Here is a 24524-nt window from a genome sequence, read left to right as displayed (position 1 = left end):
GGCTTGGACCACAAAGATCACTTTCTTCCCTTCGGAGAGCTTGTATCACGCGCTGAAAAGGAAGATGCTGATTGGACAAAGAGGAGATCTTAGTTCTGCAATTATTTGCTCAGCCTTAAGTACGAACGGAATCGGTGTGGAAAAGATTTGAATTTGTATTTGTAAAACACAATGTGAAAAAATAAACAGAATGGAATTTTCAGTGAGGAATTCAAATTGTACAATTCCACTTCATTTTTTAAACGTAAAGACTCAAAATAAACAATGCAAATAAATCTCAGTCATTCCGAATCACTTTTTCAAGGCACTCAATGAAGTTTAGCAATTCCAATTCAAAAACATATTATTCAGATTCAGTTCGTCGTAAGCCCATAGAATTGAACTCCGCAACTTTCGTGCATGCATTCACCAAACCCTTTGAAATTGAAAACAAAATAAAATGTATCTTAAAATGAAATTGTCTCACTGTTGCACCCCAACTTGTTTTATTCAAGGAACAGCCAACAAAACATGAATTTCATACAAAAAAAAAAACTGTGGCATAGCTCATTGCACATTTACTGCAAATTAAGTGATTTCAAGTACCTCACATGAGCAAGCGGTTGGCAACGGAGGCAAGGGAAAATTCCCTCTCAGGAGCTTGAACAGAGCCTATGCTCTGTGGCGAAGGTTGGCCTCGTCCAATTGGATTGAGATGGCGACACAGTTGACGGACAGAGATACTGCAAGGGGAGTTAAAAGTTGAAAAGCTAACTTTGACAATCCCAAATAACTTTGTCGATATCAACAAAGTCTTTCTGACTAGTCACAATCACTGTACAATTTGAACGATTGGAACTTTCATTCCAGACATACAAATAGAATACACTGAGTAGGTACAGTCGTCGAAATGCCACACAGGGATGGATACCTATAATTCAATTTTACCGAGTTAATACTGTATTACAGATATCTTTCATCATTTCATGTAGGACAAATGGTGTTACTTTTGCCATTCACACATACACACACACACACACACACACACACACACACATATCCATCCATCCATTTTCTGATCTGCTTTATTCGGGTGGCGGTGGGTGCTGGAGCCTATCCCAGCCGTCTTCGGGCAGTACACAATACAATACAATACATGCTGATTTATATAGGCGGGGGACATCTCGAAACGGTTACCAGCCAATCGCAGGGCACACCGAGACGAACATCCATCCGCGCTCTCACACACACACACACCTAGGGACAATTTAGAGTGTTCAATCATCTGCCATGCATGTTTTTGGAACGTGGGAGAAAACCGGAGTACTCGGAGAAAACCCACACAAAACCGGGGAGAACATGCAAACTCCACACAGGGAGGCCGGAGCTGGAATTGAACCCTGCACCTCTGCACTGTGAGGTTGACGGGCGAACCCCCCCAAAACACACACACACATACATGGATGGATGGATGGATAGATGGATAGATGGATAGATGGAGAGAGAGAGAGAGAGAGAGAGAGAGAGAGAGAGAGAGAGAGAGAGAGAGAGCGCCAGCCCTGCGATTGGCTGGCAACCAGTTCAGGGTGTCCCCCCGCCTACTGCCCGAAGACAGCTGGGCTCACAAATAGACCTACAATCTACCCACAGCAAAAACTGCAAAAAGCCTGAGAAAGCAATGTGTTTTTCCTCACATTCGTGGTATTTGCAAGGCTTTTTTCCCACATCTAAAAACGCCACCGAGTCAGTCCATTAAAGCGGGAGCCAGTCACTCGCAACAGCTTGCTGAAACATTCATAGATGGGTGATAAACGCGCCGGAGCCGCGCGTAATATACGCACAGCCCCAAAGCTTTAAAAAAAAGAAGCTAAACGTCTGACGCGCGCCCCCTGCGGATAAGGAGCCTGAGTTTGGTCCTAAAATCGGGTCTCATGAGGCAATATAGGACGGGGTTGAGGCAGCTGTTGGCGTGGGCCAAACACACGGTGAGTGGGAACACGTACGTGTGCGCCACGTAATAGCTTCTGTCCCAGTTGGCCACGTTCAGTTTGACCAGAACGCTCCACAGAGTGACGGCGTGGTTGGGCATCCAGCAGAGGAAGAAGGAGAGCACGACTATGGTGACGGATTTGGTGACTCGCGATCTCCTTTCGGGGTAGCTGGTCTTCATGCTCCTGATGCGGATGACGCGCAGAAGCTTGACGTAGCTGACCGACACCACCGAAATGGGCACCACGAATCCGACGAGAATCTTGTGGATTTGGTACACCGCCAGCCAATCCTGTCCGCCGGGGAACTTGAGCAAACACAGGTTTTCTCCGCTCACGTTGCTCACGGTGGAGAAAATCGACGTGGGTAAAGTGGCCATGGTAGCGAGGACCCAAATGGCGGCGCAGGTCCATTTGTCGGTCCGGGGTTTTTGCGCGTCCGTGCGCTTGAGGGCCGACGTGAGCGACAAGTATCTGGTGACGCTCATGGCCGTGAGGAAGAAGACGCTGGCGTACATGTTGAGCACCGTGACGGACAGCACCACTTTGCACATGATGCCTCCAAAGGGCCAGCTGAAGTCCAGCACCGTGTCCACGGCCCAGAAGGGCAGCGTCAGCACGAACTGCAGGTCCGTCAGCGCCAAGTTGAGCACGAAAAAGTTCATCCGGGACGTTTTGCGCTCGTGCTTGCTCCCCAGGAGGAAGAAGACCAGAAGGTTGCCCACGAGACCCGCGGCGCACACCAGGGAATAAACCGAACAGATGAGGACTCTGAGAACGGGGCTTTCGTCCGCGGAGACGTCGATGTCGTCCAGGTTAATAAAACTGGAGCTGTTGGACCAAACGGTGTAGTTGTTGATCTCGCTCATGGCTCGATCGCGGCTCCAACGCGCGCACGGGCTGCTCTTTTAAGCCGTCCGCACTCCGCAGCCTTTATCCCCCCCACACCCCCAACCCCCAAACATCATCAGCATCATCATCATCATAGTTCACAGTATGGGTATACTGGAGAGCGGCACCTAAACACATTTCCAACTAAATGAACTGAAATGTCCAGCACTCAAAAACAAAAAAACACCACAATGTGTTAGTTTCATATTGTTAATAGAGTCAGATAGAAATAACAGCACATAGAATACAAAGCAAAAAAAAAAAAAAACCATCCTTCGCTGTAGGTATGGTGTTCTTTTGCAGATGAGTAGTGTTGTGTTCAAGCCGGATTACCTTTTAGAATTCGGACCCAGTAGTTCAACTTTTCCCGTATATGTTTGGGAAATTTCAAAAAGAAGCATTTTTTCCTTTGTAATATGAGGCTTCTTGCAATACTAACCAACAGCCCAGACATACAGACACAAGGAAGACAGGAGATTGTTGTTACATGTAATGAACAGCCAGTAAGTACTTGCCAGAGATTTCTGCAGCTTCTTCAATGTTGCCGTCACCTTCTTGGCAGCCTCCTTGACCTCTTTTTCCTCTCGTCTTTTGATCAATTTTGGCAGAACGTCCAGTTCTTGATAATTTCACCGTAGAGTCATATTTTCTCCATTTCATGATTGTCATCACCGTGTTCCATGGTGTATTTCATGCTCGGAAATACTTTTGTACTCTGCTCCTGACTGATACCTTTGAACAAGGAGATTGCAGTGATGCTGTGGAAGGGCTTTTTGCTGACAAATGTGACTACAAAAATATCAGGATAAGCCTGTTAGAACAGCTCGTCTTATTTGGCGTTAAACAGGGACGCTTAATATGGCGACAAATGTGCGCTGAATCGTATTTAATTCACATGAGTTTGAATGTGATTGGACAATTCTAACCACCCCAGCATCTCGGGTATGAGTTGTGCACACTTATGCAGCTGCATCTTGTCAATTCCTTCCCAGCTAGGAGTGTGTGGACTTTATATAATGAATCATGAACTGAGAGATTTTGGCCCAGCTCAAAAATAACCCAAAATGGGTAAAATATTAAATAACCCAGCACTTAGGTAGATGAAAAAATCTTTTTTGGTGTGTGTGTGTGTGTAGGTGCCTACCAGTATACAAAAATGCTGGTTTTGTTGCGTTGTCACTGCTGGTCTTTCAAAGATAAGAAAACCAGAATATGCTGGTGGAAACCTATGCTGGTCTTTCATTCATTCATTTACCGATCCACTTATCGTCACAAGGGTCGCGGGAGGTGTTGAAGCCTATCCCAGCTGTCTTTGGGCAGGAGGCGGGGACACCCTGAACCGGTTGCCAGCCAATCGCAGGGCACACAGAGACAAACAACAACATCTGCGCTCACACTCACATCTCGGGACAATTTAGAGTGTCAGACCAGCCTGCCATGCATGTTTTTGGAATGTGGGAGGAAACCGGAGTACCTGGAGAAAACGCACGCAGGCCCGGGCAGAACATGCAAACTCCACACATGGGAGCCAGAGGTGGAATTGAACCCGGTACCTCTGCATTGTGAGGTCGACGCGCTGACCACCGGGCCGCCACCCGATGTTGGTCTGTGTTTTCGTATTTTTTAGCAGGTAGCCCAGTCGACCTTTGTGGATTACTATGAACTGGATGATTGAGAATCTACAAAGACAAAGAAAACACATACACATGCGCGCACACGCAGGTACGCACGCACGCACGCACACACACAGTTTTTTTTTTAGCAAGCAAATTGTGCTGCACATATTTTTGTATTGATTGTGACAGTAAGTTAAAAATGGCTCAAGGAATTATGCTAAGCAGGCAACCGTTATTGAAATTGAGCCAAGCGACTGTCTGTTGTCACCCAGAGTTCAGTACAAGAGGAGGAATTTCGTGAAATATACTCAAGTCAACTTTATTCCGAGCAACTTTTGAGTCCAGAAGTAGTTTTTGGACAATTAGCTCACAATCAAACGCGATCGCCCGTCGAGGCTCCCCCAACATACTGGGAAATGTAGACATTTGATGTAGACTGACTCAATTTTTCTTGACCCTAAGTATTTAGATACTTGACTCGTAATATTTTAAAGATCACGTGTGGGCAAAATATGTGTCTCGAGTGCTACATATGGGTCTCAACAACACGTAGTTATGAAGTGGAAACTAAAGGTCATTGTCCTTTGTGGCGATAATATTATTGGAAGAACATAATCAGATTCTTTGCCGCATCCAAATTGCAAAATAGAAGTCAAGTAGCACAGACATGACCAAAAAGATTTTTTTTTTCCGGGGGAGAACGGACGACTGTATGTCGGATTATTGTGGGTTCAAGTGCAACTTTTTTTCAGGTGTACGACTGTACTTGATGACTACCGTACATAAAAGACCAGAGCTGAGTTTTGAACACAAAACTGTAAGGCGGATGTGTTAACAGTCATGACTGCATTAGTAACATTCGAAATGTCCGTTTGGACTTTGCCTAAACCAACTTGAATCAGAATTATGGAAACAAAAATGTATGGGAAAGGTAAGGAATAGTTGATGATCCAAAGCGTGAAACGTCATGCGGCAAGCATGGAAGCGCCATTCAGATCCAAGTTTTTATACATGGAAATCGTGGTTGTATTTATGTCAGGGCCAAATTCATCTGAGCCGTGAAAATGGAATGGCAACTAAAAAAGGGGGTGGAGGAGTGTTAGGAGGAAACACAAATGCATTTTTTTTTGCACTTTTAATACATCTAAACTTTTCTACATAAACAGTTAACATTCAAGAAGTAAACAATTTATTTCAATGCATGTAATAAATATTTTCTTCCACTTGGTACATTTGTACAAACTGACAAGGGTTTGCTGTAGTTTACACAGTCCTCTTTAAAAGCCTCGTGTGGTTTTGGAGTTGGAGCCATGAAGCCAAACCTGTGCATGTTTTAAGGCAGTGAGTGCGGGTGTTGACGATTACAACTGGACGACACCGTTTATTGGCCACGGTCCTGTCTTCGATAGTGAGCTACGGTGTCCATTCTCTTGAAAAATATATATAAATTACTTTCTTCGCGCAGCTCTGAATGGACACAAAAAGCATACAAACGGACATCAAACACGTTTGGATCGGGAGAGTCACGATTCCCATACAGGCAGAATATCCACGCTGTTGAATTTTCCCTTTTGATCACCGGGACACACCGCGACCGTTTTTTGAGGAGTGGCCTCGTTTCATCCATCGGCTTGAGAACGGGCTGGGCTCTGCACGCTCACACTGACCTCATACAGGAAGATGAACAAGACAAACCGCAGCATGCGCGTGTGCAGACACGCTGGCACGTGCCTCTCCATCCCTGCATGCTGTCTGCTGTCCTCTCACACAAGTCAGTCATTGGGAAGGAGAGAGAAATACAGTAGTTTCAGATCTGTAACAGTGAACCACAAGGCCGCCTCCCCCCTGTAGGCAAACCGGAGCATTTGAAAATGACTTCTTGTCCATCCATCCATTGAATGCAGCGCACTTGAGCAGAAACACAATCAACACAGCCCGCAACACGAGGGTGTGGCAGCCTTGACACCCACATATTGGCGTCTGATACACAGCCCAGATACATGTTCCAATACTTTGAATTCATTATAGTATTTAGGAGCGTCTTACGAAACGGTTCAACGTTTTATTACATTCACGCTCAAAAGTTTGGCGAAGGTCAAATCATTATTGAACGCTACAATGACTTGCCATTCAATGTTCTTTTTGCACATGACGTAATTGTGAATTGATCCATAGCGTTAGCTGATAATGACTTAAGGACGGGAAGGCATGCTACATCCATTAAGTCTTGATGACTTTTGCACGAGCGGGCTTGCATTCTTACTGCATTAAAGCTCTCAAGAATAGGAACGGACGTTTTGTTCATAACTTAACTGTACCTTTGTCGCTTGTTAGAGAGAACACTTTTGTCAAAGCAAGTCAAATACAAAATGAAACAAAACCGATCCGGAATGACGGTGATTCATACACATTCTCCCACAGAAATCACTTGGTAAATAATAAAAACAGAAATCAGAGCAAATAAATAAAATACTGCATAACACAGGAGAGACACAAGAGCTTACTTCATAAAATGAGGAGTATGTTTGATAGACTGGGCAGCTTCTTGTTAGAAGAGGAAATCAATTTGATGAATTTTTTTACATCGTCTCTCTCAACCCAACTTCACCAACAGAAGGGAGTCTGTCATTGTTGTTCATTCATCCATCCATTTTCCGAACCGCTAGATCCTCACTAGGGTCGCGGGGGGTGCTGGAGCCTATCCCAGCCGTCTTCGGGCAGTAGGCGGGGCACCCGCCTACAACCCTGAATCAGTTGCCAGCCAATCGCAGGGCACACAGAGACGAAAAACCATGCGCGCTCACACTCACACCTAGGGACAATTTAGAGTGTTCAATCAGCCTGCCATGCATGTTTTTGGAACGTGGGAGGAAACCGGAGCACCCGGAGAAAACCCACGCAAGCCCGGGGAGAACATGCAAACTCCACACAGGGAGGCCGGAGCTGGAATCGAACCTGGACTACCGGGCCGCCCCTGTTGTTCATTCATTTATTTAAATAAATAAATGACCCAGTTGTTCCTGTGACCCACATCAAATCTAATGGCGCGTCAGTTAGTGACTTTTGGGACGCCATGTACTCTGCACTTCCTGGGAAGTCCTGTTCAATGGGGAGAAGGTAAATTGAATCCTTTGTTTTAAAAGCTCTTCTATGAACTTGAAGCAAGCATAACTGGGAAACATCCTTCGAGGTCATCCTCGTTTGGTACATTTATATAAGTCAGGGGTGTCCAAACATTTTCCACCGAAATAGATGCAAGAGCCACTTTCAAATTTTTTGACTTTAACTTAATAAACACAGTTCAACAAAATCAATCCATCAAATATACATTCTTTATATAATTATTTTTAAAGAGTGCTGCATGAAGGCTTTCTGCTAAAGGTAAAATAGCAAATAGGCAAATAGCTGAGGATGTTTAGTTTTTGTTTTTGGCGTGGCCTGTGGCCCTATAATCCCTCTTGAATATATCCATCCACCCCTCCACGAGCAGCAGTGGAATCCCATCTCCACGTTCAGAAACAATACAAACGCAATCTTTACTAAGCGTATCTTTATTCTCCACAGTGCTATGAAGACAAGTTCCCTGTCAGAAGTTAATTTTAGTGCATGCCACGTGCCGCTAAAAAAAATGGATGGCGGGCTGCAAATGGCCCCCGGCCCATAGTTTGGACACCGCTGACATAAGTAGAAAAATCTGTCTGAATTCATTCGGACTTCCCAACCGAGTGAAATAAAAGTGGGTCACCTGTCCACAGGACCGCGCGCGCCAAAAGATGGCCTTTGTTGTCAGCAGTGATTGGAGAGCGAAAGACGCTTGGAACGCAGATGTCTGGGAGTCCAAGATAGAAGTTACAAGACATGCGGGTGAAAGGAAGAGGTTAGCTTGATGGCGGCAAAGGCGAATATGAGCAAAGGACTGCAATGTGTCCAACACCCAGAAATGTAACGTCACGTAATGCTCTACATTCATGAGGAAAACTGATATTTCAAGTGCAAGGGTCAGCAACCTAACACTCAATGTGTTAGGTTGCTGACCAGCTGCTTGCAGGTTTCCCAGTTCTCTCTGTGCAGTGGACCCTCTGAACACCTTCAGCCTAAAAACGTCCTGAAATATGGTCTTTAAGTCTCATATTTCTGCAAATGGTTTGCAACCAGTGCTCGGTGTAGGTCGCCTCTCGTCCAAAGACAGCCAGGAGGGGCTCCAGCTCACCTGGGCTCCTAATGCTGATAAGCCGTATTGAAAACAGATGGATGGAAGTCACACATTTCAAGTTTTAATTTAGGGATGGGCATTAAAACAAATTAGTGGATTAACTGATGGTTGACGAAATTGATAATTGTGTCGGATTAATTGCTGATGAACTACATTTTGGGGAAAAAAGGAGACAAAATGCAGTGTTATACTTGGCTGCAGACAGCTGAGAACCCATTGATTCAGTTACGACAATTGTCATGAAGACAAAAAAGCCAAACACAGGGATGGGTAACTGGCGGCCTTGTGATATTATTTATATAAACACACATGGCAGGTTAACGGAACACTCTAAAATTTAGAGTGTTCCGATTTAGAGTCTAAATCGTCCCTCGGTGTGATTTTGAGCGCGAATGGTTCTTCGTCTCTGTGTGCCCTTTGATCGGCTGGCAACCAGTTCACGGAAGAACCGGCACTCCGCATAAGCTTATCACTGCACGTAGGGCATTAAAAAAAAAAAAGTACTTATAATAATAACTGTATATATTTAAAATATGTAAAGCATGTTACTAAATATCAGTATGTAATACAAAAATAACAAGACTCTTCTGTGTGGCCCTCTCGTCGGTCTACCTTCCCTAGTACTTTGCTCCATTATGCTTCAATCAAGTTTTCAATCAAATTCAAGTTTGGCAGAAGTATATTCTTAGATATCTGGACATGTCATCGAAACGGCATCAAGAGTCGGGGCGGAAAAGACAAAAACCCGCGACATGATGTTCGCGTCTCACTTACAGGTAAGACAATGTTTTAAATAACACGTGTTTGTTTATTTTATAAGAGCTATGTTTACATGACCACAATAATCCAATAACTGGGAATAATCAGGTAATGGCAAGAATGTAATTTGACGCGTTTATATGCACTTAAATAATGTGATTGTCTGAAAAGAGGTAGAATATTAAAAATTTCAGGTATCTGTGTTTTAAAAATAGGCCGACATAATACCATAATTAAGTTTAGAAATGTTTCTGCCATGGTTCAAAACTATATTTCTCTGTAGAATCCCTGAACATTTTGTCTTTTCTGAATTCTGATTTCTGAATAGAGGATCGATCCCTCAATATGTTCAAGGAGGAACTCAAGGCCAAGTGAAAGTTTCAGATGATCAACCATCCACCACAAGTAGTTAAGATGAGTCATCCAGAAGCAGGTCTAGAGACTTTGCAGCAGCACCCAGCCCTGACCAACAACCATCTACCAGTTCAGCGCATCATGCAAACCACCACTTCTGAGGGCAAAGTGAGTCCTGTCACTGAGAGGCCTCATCATGTGACATTTTAGAGACATGCGTGCCCCCTCCAACTGATCCAGCTCTATGGCCAGCACACATTTTAAATGCGGAGCGTGTGGAAATCGTGCGCAGGAGTTCTTTCAAATTCAGCCCCGATGTTGATTTTCCAAAGGGGCCCGATGGAAGAGCATTTCAGACCAGACTCCAGTTCAAAATTCTTTCAAATGGAGAAAGGGAAGGTTAACAGAAGTTGTGGGAAGTGTACCCTGCACCTCCACAGAACAATGCTGTGTTGCATGTCAGCTTTTTAGCAGAAAGGATACAAAGCTGACTGCAGAAGGCAACGATGCTTGGTCTGACATCAGCAGCAATTTTGAGGGCTCATGAGTGTAGCCAAGACCATACACAGAGCCTGCTGAAATGGAGAGAACGTGACACACATCTTAAAAAAGGGCAAGCAATAGATCTACAGGAGTTAGCATTATTGGAGGCGGAAAGGAAAAGTTGGCAAACGCTTGCTCCCAATCACTCTCTCAATGAATTTGTCATTTAGGAGCTCTTTTGACCGTTTGTAAGAGCCAGACGATGGGAACTTCTTGAAGGAGGTACAATTTATGGCAACATACTTCATGACCCCGCTATGGAGAAGCACTTGGCCAAAATAAAACATGAAAGTCCACCACCGACACACCAAACTAATTCAGATAATCTCTTCAGAAACATTACGCACCATTGTGAGACATATCCAGGTAGAAAAGTACTTCTTGATCATTCTTGACTGTATTCCAGATGTGAGTCATAAGGAAGGGATGGATGTCAGTCGTAGTGCGCATTGTACGTTACCAGCTACAACCAGACGTTAAAGAATATGTTCTAGGATATACTGATGTGGAAGAAACTACTGGCTTTAAACCAGAGGTGGGCAAACTACGGACCGCGGGCCGGATCCGGCCCATTGGTCTTTTTAAATTCGGCCCGCCGAAGGTTGGTACACAATTAAGGTTCGATGTGAATGATTGCATTCATGTCATTTGGACTTGCAATGACAGGCATTTCAACGACAGGGGGCGCATTGGCTTGAAGTTGCAGAGCACGGGGGCGGGGCGGGGGAAGAGATCTTATCTACCACCTACGGACCTCTGTATCGCTCTACGTCTACTGGTCTGATCACAACCTATCTGCAGCAATGCACTGGCTAAAATAGGTGATCAACAACACTGTTCTCATTTAAAAAAGTATATTAATACAGTACTTTGAGGCTTTTGTTCTGTTGATGTTTGATATGTACTGTCAACAAATGCAGTTTTTTGTTTGTTTTTTTTAATGTACCATAGCTCGTGCTGACCCGGACTTCTGTCAAATTTTAAAAGTCAATGCGGCCCCCGAGCCAAAAAGTTTGCCCACCCCTGCCTTAAACTGTCTAATGCTGAAGGAGCTTGGTATTTGCATTTGACAGACATTGAGGACAGGCCTATGACAATGGGCCCAACATCAAGGGAAAGAGGCAAGGTGTTCAGGCAAGACTGCGACAGGTAAATCCAAGAGCTTCGTTTGTACCTCGTGAAGCTGACACAATGAATCTTGTCATAGCTGATGCGGCCAAGTCCTCTCAGGATGCCACTGGCTACTTTGGTATTTGCAGAAGCTATTTAATTTCTTCTCAGGTGCAACCCAGCAATGCGCCATTTTGACAAAACATGACAAACTGACACTGAAATCCTAGGAGGAATGTAAGATGGGAGAGCAGGCGCCAAAGTCTAACAGCTGCCCGGAATCAAACAAAAGAAGTGACAGATGCCCTCCTGGAGGCCAGAGAAGCTGTCAGTGATCCAGTGGCAAAAGTGGAGGCTCAAGCTCTTGCTGAGGAAGTAGCCTCAATCCGATTTTGATTTGCAAGCCAGGTGAATAAGCTATTTCACTCCAGTTCCATGCAACTTGATATTGCTGTCAGGCTTATTGACTACCAAAATCAACCTCCCCAAAGACAGACAATCTGGTTTTGACGAGGCTGTGTCAATTGCGAAGGAACTCTGACGCCCCGAATATAGAACCAGAGCTTAAGGAGAAGAGACGCAGGAGTTCAAAAAGGCAGTTTGCATACGAAGCTGTCGATGAGCCCTTTAATGACGACCTTAAAAAGCTTGAGGTCACATATATCAACTGTGTTGTGGACTCTGCTTTACTTTCACTGCAGGAGAGGTTTGAGGCCATGAATCAAGTCAAAGAAAGCTATGGAGTGCTGCTTGATTTCAGCAAAGTGAACAGAATGTCCAAGGTCGACTTCAAAAACCACTGCCGTGAAGTACACAAGACGCTTGATGATAATGGAGCTGAGAGGATGCAGGAGATCATCAACCTTCCTCAGCTACCACCACCAACAGCTTATCTGCCTTGGAAATACGGAGATTTCTTGATGAAAATCAGCTTCAAGAGGTATATCTTCATCTGTGGATTGCTTTTAGGATTGCACTGACTATCCCTGTCACAGTTTCCTCAGCTGAGCAAAGCTTCTCAAAACTGAAGCTCATTAAAACATTCCTGCGCTCATCAATTTGCCAGGAGCGTTGAAGTGGTCTGGCTGTCATCAGTCTCAATGAGGAAATTGCTCAGAAACTGTCACCTGATTTTGCAGCCTCTGCAGGGCCTCTAACAACTGGTGCTCGCACGTTCAATGTCAATTTTTTTTAGACTTAAACCAGTACACATAATCACTCTTGAGTACTCACCCTTACCAATTACCGAAACCACGAGTACTTATGATACATACTATATTTAATTGAAACAATGACGGATAATTCTGAGCATTGAATATTCTTTCTTTCTGACACACATGATGATTCACCGATGTGTAGCACCAACCACTGGCGAGGAAGACTTATTCCATGCCCATGATTTTATTTTATTTTTTTGCCTTAAGTATCAGTGGATGGTATCGACATTTTTCACAATAACCCAATATCAGCCCAACCGACACCTGGTATTGGTACTTGCCCATCCCTATTAAAAATAGTTGCAGAAAGTATTTACGGTCAAGTAAAATTGATACAGCAATATTTAATGGAGCGTGGTCATTTTCCTCAAAGTCCAATGCCCATCCCTAACTGAACAGCTTTCAAGCTCCAAGGGTCCACTGCACTCCTAAAGTTAAGCTAAAATTCCAAACATGTTTTTTTGTCCAACTCCTCCAAAATGCTTCAATTGAGAGACACTTGTTTTCAAAACCAGGAGACATATTAAAACATTGTTTTTCTGAATCAGGAGACACCTTCATCCCTAACATGCAGTGACATATTCGAGCAAACCGGCAGCAGCTGAAACTCAAGTCCGCCGTGGAACAACTGCTCAAGACAGGCTGCGGTTTGACTGCATTGTTCTTTTTTTGTCTGGATGGCCGGGCAAGAAAGTCTCAAAGAACGTGCTTTAAGTGTCCAAAGAAAGACACAAGACGACTCACCTTTTAAGTGCTCGAACTGCACTCTGATCATCGTCCAGGCCCCTTGTTATTTTTGGCATAAGCAAAAAAAAAAAAAAAAAAGATTCCTTCCATCTCACGATTTACATATATAAATAGTGTCTAACTTTAAAAACAGTCTAAATGCTGTGTTGTGATGAAGTCTTCACCAGGAGTGAAAATGATAATCCACATACGGCCGCTCCGCTTGCACACTCCCTATCACACAAACAGGGTGACCTGAACATGTAAAGGAATGCATATTGCGTAAAAAGCAGTATTTATAAGCTTCAGGGAGAACTGACTGGAGGAGATTTAAGGGGGATAGATGCAGTGAGGACTTTGAAACCAGGATACACAACACAAGGCAGGGGCCACCACACATGATGTATGGACTACAAACTATAACGTGGTCAAAAACAGCAGTTGAAGCAGCTCATTAGCTTGGATGTGTCCCCATTGACCATACAAAAGTAAAAGAAGAAAATAGATTTTGTTCTCTGTACACGGTGCCCCGACTTGTGGTCATATTTAGAAAAAAAACTGTCCTCCTTTGTATTTTTTGCTCTTTGTGCCAGGTTGGGAGCATTAAAACCATAATGCGAGATGCTGATAAAGTCCATATGATCAGCTGACCTTCACGACTGGTTGAGCCAACATTGTCGTCAAGTCCTCCTGATGCTCCTCTTACACTCCGACTCCACCGATGAAGTCGATTGATTCTTGTCAAGTTTATGAGTCACTTCTCTACCCTGCATTTCAGTTCATCGTCGGATCTGGCCCGGCTCTTTGTGAGTCAGTCCAATGATATAACGTCAGGAATTCCCCCGTAAATAGCCGCCACCGCCGCTTCTGCGGCCTCCCGGCCGGCCAGCACCCCGCCATGAGAGTGTGAGGATAAGGAGTGAGCGTCCCGGAGGCTTCCGGACGACACCAAGCTGCTGCTGCTACTGCTGCTGCCGGAGCCGCCGGCCCCGTTGGTCGGCGGCGTCAATAAAGATGCCGAGGAGCCAGAGGAGCTGTAGGGGAGGAAGCGGTTGAGCAGAAGCTCGTGGTCCTCCGAGGCGGAGGCGGCGGCGGCCGCCGCCATCACCATGTTGTAATGCTGACAGAGAAGATGTGATGCTCCGTCAGTTTGCACATTTACCACCACACAGTCAACAATACTTTGCTAACAACGTCAGTGATGGCAGTTTTTCAATTAAAAAAGGGAAACATACAATTTACAGACTAATTCAGTGGTTCTTAACCTTTTTAGGGGTAAAAATTCAAGATATCAGAATCAGAATTATAAATTCAAGATATTAAAAAAAACACATTTATTACAAACAGAAAAAAGTAAATCAAATTTCAAGAGATAAGTACACGTACTATCAAGACAGTCACACGTTGACTACAAAGCAAACTAAATTTCCCGCAGCACTGATTGGACAAGCAATGTCATGTGATCATCTGCAGCCAGTGATGGCCAAGCGTGTCATAACTAATTAACATGTTGAGTCGCGTGTGTCTTACCCTCCATGGCAGAGGCTCCGTCGAACCCCTGAGACCGACTCACCGAACCCCTGGGGTTCGATCAAACCCAGGTTAAGAACCACTGGACTGATTATACACGGTGCTAAAGGAGCCCTTTTTGTCATGTATTTTTTAAATTTGATCATGTTGATGATTATAGTTTACAGCTAATGAAAGCCCAAAGTTTTGCATCTCAAGAAACGTGAATCCTTCATGAAAACGTTTTTTATTTTTTGCTTTGACGTGAGCTCCCACTTGAGTAACCAACGCTGTACGGTGGCATCAACCTCTTTAGTGCCACTCCCAATCGAAGTTTAATGTCAAAATAAACATCAAACAAAAAGAATTACACGTTGTTGAGGCTGGCTGATAATTATTGCCGATCGCGACATGATCATAGCCGACACAAAATGTATTCTATAAATGGTTTGATTTAAAAAAAAAAAAAAAAAAAAAAAAAACCTCAAGAAGCAAACCCCGACCCCAGCACCGTGTTTGTTGTAGGCGGAGACTCTAGTGTGGCATTAAATTTGTGCCACCATTCATTCCAAAAAGCTGTAAGGAGATTTTGAGAACAAAAGCATGTTTTGATCTTGGCCGACACCGGACTCGAAGAAGAACCAGCTAAAACAACGAAAAAGATGTTCATGCAGGTGCGTGTAAGCATGTGGCTTAACTTTGTTCAAATAAGTGACTAGTCGACTCAGTACAACTCTCGAAATAAGATAATATTGTGTATCCTAAACGGATTAAACAGCTCCAGATGGAGACGGAGTGTACAAGTAAAAGAGTTCCCCGTCTTCGACACACTATAGGGCCAGTGTTAGCCATGTCAGACCCTCGGCATCGCACTCACAATCAGGCAAGTTAAACATCAATGGACTGTGGCAATAATGAACCGGCTAAAAAAATAAAGTAGTCCTAAGACAGTTGGTCATCGGTAATGCTTCACTACACTGCCATTGTATGACCAATGAATGAAGTCTAATGTAACGATCAACGAGACTGCTTTGGGGTAGCATCTTCCGCAAAAAAGCAATTGCAGTGAGTGCCCTGCAGGAGGAGCAACACAAACAAATGCGACTGAACTGTCCGCTCGTGTCGCGGAGTGTATGCCGACTGCCTGGGACTAGTTTGGCTGTGCTTCCAAATGTCAAAGGTTATAAGATAGCACAGATTTTTTAAAAACTATATTTATAACATCATACTGAATTCACGGTACCTGCGATTAAAAAGCCAAGCGTTATGGAGAGTTTTCTACCGCTGAAATTCATGCAGGAGTTTTCATGCAGGCTATGATTGTCGGTTGCCTATCAAAGATATTGCACACATCCTGGTGAAATTGACAAAAAATGCATAATCACCACTTAGAAAGCTGGCGGCAAGATAAAAATAGCCCTCTATCGTCATAACGGGGCTTTGTCCACAGCCTCTCTTTCCCTCCCTTTGCATTCTCTCTTTGCAATCGCGCCAGTTGCCAAGGCGATCAGTCAATCAAATTCAGTTTGTGGTTCAACATAATTCTAATTATATAGGTGGCGCTTCAAAACGTTGCTTTCTGAACCTCAGGGGTTGCATTTTTTTGTTGCGGTGCGAAGCGTATTGTCGCAATATTGTGCGAGGGTCAGTCGCAGACTGTAAATAGTTTGTTGAGCTCCAGCGCTCAGCGCGTGGTCAGCTAAAGAGTAAATCAAAGGAGTGAGTCTTCAAATTAGAACAGTGGGTGGGGTTTCACAAACTGATTCATAAACAAAACCTCCAAAACCGCTGCCAGTGTGATTTACTGTGACACATACCTGATGATTGTCACCTTGCAGGAAAGAGAAGAAGTTCAAATCTGTCAAATGAGTAGGAGAGAGTTTCGTAAGGCAGGGGACACACCGACCAAATATTGATGTCCCTGATTGATTATCCTGTGATCTGAGGTGGGTTAAGTAAGAGTGTTTTTTTTCTTCCCCATCAGAGAAGAATCTTTCTTCTTCTTTCCGGCAGTCCAAATGCCCCGCGGTATGCTGCCTCTCACACGTTTGTGTTTGGTGTGTCGTGTTGGTCATCTCGCGGTACAAAAGCAGTAAGCAGAAACAGTGATTTGTTTCTTCGTTATGTGTGAGTTCCCAATTTGAAAAAGATGTTCAAAACCGTGATACATGTTGCCCGGTTTGCACAAACATCGGGAATGCAGGCGACTGGTCGTGAGAAAATAGTTGTTGTTGTTTTTTGTTTTTTACCGCTGCATTCAACACTTTGAACCGTACTTGCTCTTGTTGTCATTACCTGGAAGGTCGTTGGTGGTGTGGTAGTAGGGTCTATAGTCCTGGATCAGCGGCGGGACAGGAGGCATGTAGCTACTGTCCACAGCTGGCATGCTGGGAGTGCGACTCACCGGGGAAGCCTGGTGGTGCAGGTTCAACACCCTGAAGGCAGATGTGGGGACAAGTATGTAGTCACATACTTGATCTTTCATTGTCAGTGAAGTCAAAGTGTTCTTGTACTTTCACCAGTCAAAAACACCAACCGGTGAAAAATGGCATACTCTCATGGAGATGAACCCATTTTGGGATCTGATACCATTATAGATTAGCTTTGATGCCGTTCTTTAAGAAAATAGTGTACTTTTATCCACTTTTGTGATGGCTACGAATATTTCGATTGCACTTTTGTGAGGATCCAGATGATGCGGTCAACATGAAGAAAAAAAAAAATCTCATTCCTACTACCAAAGCACGTTAGTTTCATCCAAATTTCATCGTGACTGTGCAGTACAGTAAACAACAAACGACTAAATGAAGTCTATTTCTTCAGGAAAAGTCTCTAGTAAGCATTCTACCTGTCACAAGGGATTTGAAGTACAAATGTTGCACACTCAACCTTTTACGTGGCTGTTCAAGCAAAATGGTAAAAACCTATTCATGCATTCAAGTGAACACCTCATGAATCATCGACTGTCGACATGCTTCACTTCCCATCTGAGCCTTTTCCACATTGGATGCTTTCTGAGCTATGCGAGCAGATAAAATCTCAACCGCTGCTCCGCGTCTGACTGACCCTTTGTTGAGGACAGGCGGAGACGTCGAGGACATGGAGGGACAGGATCGTTTGGCGGGAGGAGGCAACGGAGGCAGAGGCGGCGGTGGCAGCGGCGGCGGAGTGTCCTGCTCTTCATCCTCTGAGGAGCTGTCTAATGTCAAGTCGATCACCGCCATTTTCTTGGTGTTGCCGCTGTTATTGTGGTTGGCTGACAAGGGGCTCTGCTGATCTGACCCCGCAGTCGTCGCACAAAGACCTGGAGAGAGTTGAGGTGTCACAATGATTCGATTTATCGACAGTTAATCAATCAGAAAATTAATCAACAACTCGTTTCATCATCACTTACTTGTTTACTACTTATTTGTTTATCTTTAAAATTGTCCAAATCCTCCAGCATCAGCCCCTCAAAAGTTAGCATTCTCAGATTTATGCAGTTCTTCATGAAAGCAGACCGATTATCTTTTGCGCTTCATCCAAATAAAGACATTTGTAATTATCTCCTTTTACTTTGGAGAACATCCATCAACATTTTTCCCAATTTCTGACAAGTTACGGACCAGTAACTGAGTCATAATTAGTTTATGGGGGGGGGGGGTTTAATCGTACAAAAATCATTTTTTCAGGTAATAGTAGTAAAAACCTGGAAATGACATTTACCGGTAGTCGAACCCGAAGCCCAGAAGCATAGGCCTTGGTATTAATCAGTACTGAAGAAGTAGCTCACTGTTTCAAAAAGTCGGGCCTCTCTTGTGATTATTGCTTGCTTAGCTCTTGTTTGTTTTTTTGAAGCATTCAAAACTTACCAAACATGCAAAATAAGGTCTTTATCAGATTATTTGATGGAATCGACTAATCAATTCTAAAAGTAGTCGATAGCAATCGGCCAAAGTGACAGAGTTGTGTTGCGGCTTGTCTTTGTTTGATCACTTGTAAAACTACGACACACAAATACAAAGGCACAACCGAATACTCTGTCCTGTAGGGGCCAAACCTGGCCCTGAATAACGAATTCACACAAATGACAGATGCCCCTAAAAGTGAATATAAATGTCAATATTAACAGTTTAAACCAACAATACGCCACAAACGAAGGTGCAATAACACTTCACAGTTATTTCAAATGCATCCAAACATTTCTGTACCTTTACAAGCTGGCGTCGGTAGATAGGCTCGACGATGTACAGTCAGCTGCTGTAACATTGAGTTCATTGCGTTTGACGCTCTGTTAAGTCATAGTTTGATGAAACTATCATGAGCCACAGCAGCTGCCATCTTATCTCTCCGCTCCCACTTAATGACAATTCTGCTTTCGGAATTGCGATTAGGTGAGCGTGGCGGGGCGCGTGAGCGGAGCGAGTGGACGTGCTTGTAGGCAGAACGTCCGCCAACACACAAGTCTGGTTGAGCAAACAACTCGTTTGAAGTTCTGGCACGTTGATGGCTGACAGTAACTGATCATCTCAATTAAAATTACACGCTCCAATACAATCAATGACACAGCAGACCGCATTTTGTCATCAAAAGAAAAACATAATAATTCAGACCTTTCCCCACCACATTACAGAGAATCCCAATTGCCTGTGAATACCAGAGGAACACCCCCACCCCCCACACCCCCCAAAAAAACAGGGAATTTATGTATTTGTGAATGCTGTGCTGCAAATACGCGATGGTCCACTAAAAGCAAACATTCAATATGCTATCATATGTGCTTCCTTGGTTAGCTGGATCCTTCCTGATAATGACAGTGACATAAAGAGTGACTATTATGTTCTTCCTGTCACTTCCTGTAATTGATTACTTTATTACAGGCTCGTCTTACTGGCTGCTTACTCCCCACCGCCACCGTACATTTCTTACCATTCAGGTTGCTATTTAAAGCAGCACAGGAGACTTCCTGCAGCTCCTTTTTTGTCCTCATAGGGGCCCAGTTTCCATCTTCCTTGAATTGGATCTCATCACAATCCGTACAGCTGTTCAGGATCTCCACAAAAAGCCTGAGTGATTTAACAGTGAGAACCACATCAGGCAATAGAAAAATAGTAGATCCTGTAGTCAGAGTGAAGCGGTGACACAGCGCGCCAAATTTTGAACATTACAGCTAAACTGTAGAACACGGCTGGATTAAAACGGAGACCAATGCATTTGGACTCGAGGTAATCACACCCTGATTGGTCCGTGATTTAAATTATGACGGCGCTGTTTCAGACGGACAAGACAGCCACAAGTCGGTGCGAGTGTTCACTTTGCATGAAAGAGAAGGACAGAGCACTGCACAGGCTTTGATATTTATTAGCCATCTAACAAACAAACCAGACACGTCGGACAACCTCTGCTGAGATATAATACAGTCAGTTTTTTAAAAAATTCATAAAACGTGCTTGACATAAAGACTCATATCTGCAAACACGTATACAAATGAAAACCATTGAAATACACTTTGCATTGCTCCTCTAACCGGGTGAGAAAAGCCAAGGGGGGTCATTTACCCGTCAATGATGAGGAGTTCATAAGGCGCCTTCTTGTCACAAACAGGACAAACCCAGGTGGGCTTCTTCTCGTTCATTTGAATATACAGTGTGGCGTCAAAGCACTGCAGGTGGGAGCATGTCAGCGCCCGGCATGGAATCATCAGCCGCATCTTTCCGAGCTGCAAGGGGTGCATGAATATGTCTTCAGGCAAAAAAGAGGTCACTCGCACAGCAGGGGCATTAGGTACTGTACAGTGTGTGTATGGGTGCCATAAATGTAAAAAAAAAAAGAAAATCACATCAAGCAGAGGGAAAAGGTGCACGCTAGGGGGTGAAATGTAGAATAACAATGGAAGGTCATGCAATGAACGCACACGGCACTTTGGTTTTGGTATAATGCGTCTTAATGCTGTTAACTGCCTTTAAATGAAAGAAACTTGCTTACCGGGCAGAGCAAAGACACACGAAGGCTAGTTGTGGCTATTTCACTGTCTGGGTCTGCTGTTAGCTTCTCTTTGACTGGAGGCAAATGGGAAAAAATGATTTAAAACAAACAATGTCAAAATGGCAAAGTCAATTCAATGCGTCAATATAGGAAAGACTTTCTTCTTTCATGCATTTGGCAGACGGCAGTCCTCTTATCGTACCCTCTTCTTATCTTACCTGCCACGTTGCCAAAATAAATACAAATACATAACCCGTCATAGAAAGAAGACCCCACAAGAAATGTGGAAATTATTTGAAACTGACTCAGAAACAAGTACTGTAACAATAAATGTATCTTTTTCTTTGTGGGCCACCAATATTACTTTGAAAAACAAACTAAAGAAGCTGGCCTGGACGAGAAGGATGGAATGCATTAAATAATATTTTTTACACAACCCTTTGAGGAGGTCACAACAACCTCGATGAGCCGTGTGCACCTGTCCACAGGTATTTAGGACTCCCCATGAGCAAACCGCTGCAGCTGGATCAGGTTCAGATGCTTTCGCAAATATTAAACAGGATTTAGAATAGCTCGATGTTTCGTTCTTACCCATTCTTGGGTATTTTTAGCCATCTGTTTGGTGTCTTTAGCCTTTTGGGGGACCCGTGACCTCATAGAAATCAAGCTTCCTCACTCTGGGCAGCATACTTCTCTGCAGAATGCCAATTACATTGATTCAAGACACTTTGTGTTGGCTGAAGATAAGCATCCACTAAACGGAACCACCACCATGTTCCACAGTAGCTATTTATGAACAAAGCTGTGAGCCTCAAAGAGATTTTTTTTTTAAAATTATTGTTGTTAATGTGTAAACTCAAAGTTCAAACTTTCTATCTCCAAATTGTTACACCATAAATGGACCTGTGCATTCCTCAACAAAGAGGTTCGGAGGGTTCTTACTGAGTGCTCTGGAGTGGTCTGGATTCCTTATGCCTTTAGCCCGAAGCCTCTGTAAAAGCACTGTGGATGACTGCTGCTTCACTAAGTATACTGCCAGAGAGTAATTCTGTGGTGAAAAAACATGGAATTATGTTCAGTTTTTCTCTTCAATGGACCAAAAAACTGGAGAGAAAAAGGACTATCACACAAACACCTGCTTGTCAAAGACACTTTGAGCCTTATGAGAGGCATGATACTGCCATCTATTGTATTTCTGGGGAATTATAACCAACTCCAACCGTTGTGTATAAAGGCAGGTTCTTAGTTTGGGCCTAATTTAGGTTTGCGTGTGCAAAAACGGGCACAAACTTGATTGTGCGCGCCAACCTGTGTAGAAGCACCCACGCAGCACCCGAGATCGCATCTGCCTAACGTGCTAAATTGCTGCACTGGTAATTTGGGCCATTCTGAGCAGTACCAGCACATGCAACTACATGAATTTAGCACATTGATCAAACGGAAGAGGAATTCCAATGGTTGATTTTGCATCTTGAAAGAGCACATCTGAAAGGCAGCTGCAAACGGCACCGCTGTGCGGAACCATGACGGGCAGGCCAAGGCAAACTGAGAGACAAAGGGGAGGACAGCTCTTTCCTGCTCGCATTAACATTTGAAAATCCATAAACAAAAATTAACGTGCAAAATCGTCTCTTTGGGATTGCTCTTTTTGGAGCTTCTGATTGATATAGGGCAACAGGTGTGAAACTTCAGGCCCAGAGGTCGGCTCTGACTCATGATATCATTTCATGTGGACCGCTGCAATTAATAATTTACCTAAAATTGCTTTTTTAAACCTCGATCAAAATTACACACGTCTTCGGGTCACTTAAATACTACAAACCAATTCAATGTAATTTATAAAGCACATTTAAAAAAAACACACAGAGTTGACTTAAAGTGGTATTTTGCAATAAAACCACAACAGCACATTTTTCATTTTGTTAAAACAGTCATCAAGACACAACAGATGACTATAGTAAACACTGTATGATCTGTGAAAATCAGCCATCTTGTGCCTCTAATTTGAGTTTAAAAAAAAACAGAGACAGACAGACTACCTTACAAGGTGTCAATCTTTTTTTGCACAATCATCGTGGGCACAGCCTCAAAGCCTTGCTCTGACCTCTTACCTTACCACAGAAAAGCACCTTATTCAATTCATAATGAAATGTTATTAAATGTTATTTATCCATTTGAAAGTGTTTTTTTTTTTAATGGAGGGTGGCACTGTAAGGCTGGAGTGACACCTGGGACAAGGTGAAACAAACAATAGACGACTTTTACGCAGTTGCTGCTCTCCCCCAAATGATTGGAGCAGTAAATATCTTTGATGTAATTCAGTCATATGTTGCTTTGTCTTCCACTCTTGCCATTTTGTCATTTCAAGTTCAAATTTGATTTTGCCCTTTGTAGTGCGCTCCCAAAACTTCCCATGATGAAAATCATCAGAGCTACCAAAAACTCAAACCCCTCTTTTTCAACGTTTCAGTCTCCAGCACTCTTTTGAAAAGATCGCAATCTTGGCCCCCAACAGCGCAAACAAGTCTGTTCGAGGCAGCATGCATTTTCATGCCCACTCTTGGGGATCTTAGTAAATCCGGCCCTTTGCCTCTCACCCTCCCAATCTCAGCAGTCCAGGACACCACAATGGTATTAGGGACTGTCGTGGACAATCTGACCAACGAGGTAATATTGATGGGTCGGCTGGGCCGCTTCGGCTCGACACCGTTTTTGGTTGGAGGAAGATAACCCTGTGAGATAGGATGGCAAAAAAATGGTGAGATTACAAGTACTGCTTTAAAATACAAAGAAAAACACAGGATTTGGCTACTTGGGTACTGCATGTGTATGTCAGTGTTTCTCACCGGCAGGTTACATGGCTTGCCGTTGACTTTCACACACAAACTGGGTGGAAAATGATCTTCCTGAGGACAGCTTGTCTCTGACAGGCAAAACCGCAATTGGACTTGAACTGAGAAATCACATTTGGTCCCCGAGATGTCCCTTAAAGCACAAAAAAAATGTTTTCACCGGACAGATGTTGATGAATAATTGAGGAATAATTAATTCACTGTCTGGCCAGACAAAATTTTCATTCATCTTACATTGAACTGCTGATCTGCTGGACCTGCTGTGGCGTTAATGCAAAGGCAAAGCATGTCTCTTGGAATCTCTGGCTGTTGTCCGAAGCTGCAGAAAACAAGATAACATGACAGAAAAGGATTCACAACTCCCACCAATTGACACTACAAGCACATTTTTTGTAAAACTAATAACGCTTCTCAAGAGCAGGATGGGCCTTTCAAATCAAGAATCACCGTGCAACTGAGGGACTGACTTGATGAGAACTTACGCAGCAGGTGGTCAGATTGCTCCCCTGTTGTGGCAACCGTGCCAACGTTTAAAACCGAAAACCGTCTGGCCAACTTCTTCACTAATGGTTTGAACATCACCTGGAGCTCCAGTATTTTGGGTAACAGTTGGACACTTTTCAGATCGTCTTCCGTTAATCATGCTGTTGTTCAAAATCTCCTTTAGTACATTTTGTTCTGTTCGCCTAAAATATATTCAGTAGACTGTAATAAAAAAAGCTAAACCTCAGCTGTTGAAAAAATATTTTGTATGATTTTTTTTTTTTTCCCTGGAGTTCCTATCTTCAAAATTAGTGTGCAAT

General features: G+C 43.7%; 2 protein-coding genes across 4 annotated transcripts in view; both read right to left on the bottom strand.

Moving 5' to 3' along the window:
• Nucleotides 1-1783: 1783 nt before the first annotated feature.
• rxfp3.3a1 (relaxin family peptide receptor 3.3a1) lies at nucleotides 1784-2836 on the bottom strand. Its single transcript, XM_086106778.1, has one exon. It carries the CDS (start codon nucleotides 2834-2836, stop codon nucleotides 1847-1849), a length of 990 nt encoding a protein of 329 aa, XP_085962904.1. The 3' UTR covers nucleotides 1784-1846.
• A 2810-nt stretch (nucleotides 2837-5646) lies between these two features.
• LOC147207340 (E3 SUMO-protein ligase PIAS1-like) overlaps nucleotides 5647-24524 on the bottom strand; it is a 66190-nt gene continuing 47312 nt past the window's right edge. The window contains exons 3-14 of one of the 3 annotated variants that reach the window (XR_015100398.1): nucleotides 23956-24040; nucleotides 23716-23854; nucleotides 23467-23601; nucleotides 21812-21917; nucleotides 20870-20943; nucleotides 20443-20603; nucleotides 19814-19950; nucleotides 17972-18209; nucleotides 17201-17340; nucleotides 16723-16763; nucleotides 14048-14516; nucleotides 5647-13630 (exon numbers count right to left, since the gene is read on the bottom strand). Coding sequence is in view for 1 of the 3 variants with exons in the window: in XM_086106439.1 (XP_085962565.1) it covers nucleotides 14208-14516; nucleotides 16723-16763; nucleotides 17201-17340; nucleotides 17972-18209; nucleotides 19814-19950; nucleotides 20443-20603; nucleotides 20870-20943; nucleotides 21812-21917; nucleotides 23467-23601; nucleotides 23716-23854; nucleotides 23956-24040 (1565 nt within the window). In the remaining 2 variants the exon portion in view is untranslated. Of the gene's footprint in view, nucleotides 14517-16722; nucleotides 16764-17200; nucleotides 17341-17971; nucleotides 18210-19813; nucleotides 19951-20442; nucleotides 20604-20869; nucleotides 20944-21811; nucleotides 21918-23466; nucleotides 23602-23715; nucleotides 23855-23955; nucleotides 24041-24524 lie in introns of all 3 variants that reach the window. The other 2 variants (XR_015100399.1, XM_086106439.1) reach the window with 2 other exon arrangements.

Source organism: Hippocampus guttulatus, chromosome 3 (assembly GCF_054856545.1).
Source record: "Hippocampus guttulatus isolate MCC_2025c chromosome 3, RoL_Hgut_1.0, whole genome shotgun sequence".
In the NCBI taxonomy this organism is placed as follows: Eukaryota; Metazoa; Chordata; class Actinopteri; order Syngnathiformes; family Syngnathidae; genus Hippocampus; species Hippocampus guttulatus.
Note: the sequence above shows the minus strand (reverse complement) of the source record. Positions and strands in the feature narration are given on the sequence as shown.

Bases quoted from the DNA above. Each gene is read 5' to 3' on its own strand.
- rxfp3.3a1 (XM_086106778.1), bottom strand. From the start codon at position 2,836: ATGAGCGAGATCAACAACTACACCGTTTGGTCCAACAGCTCCAGTTTT.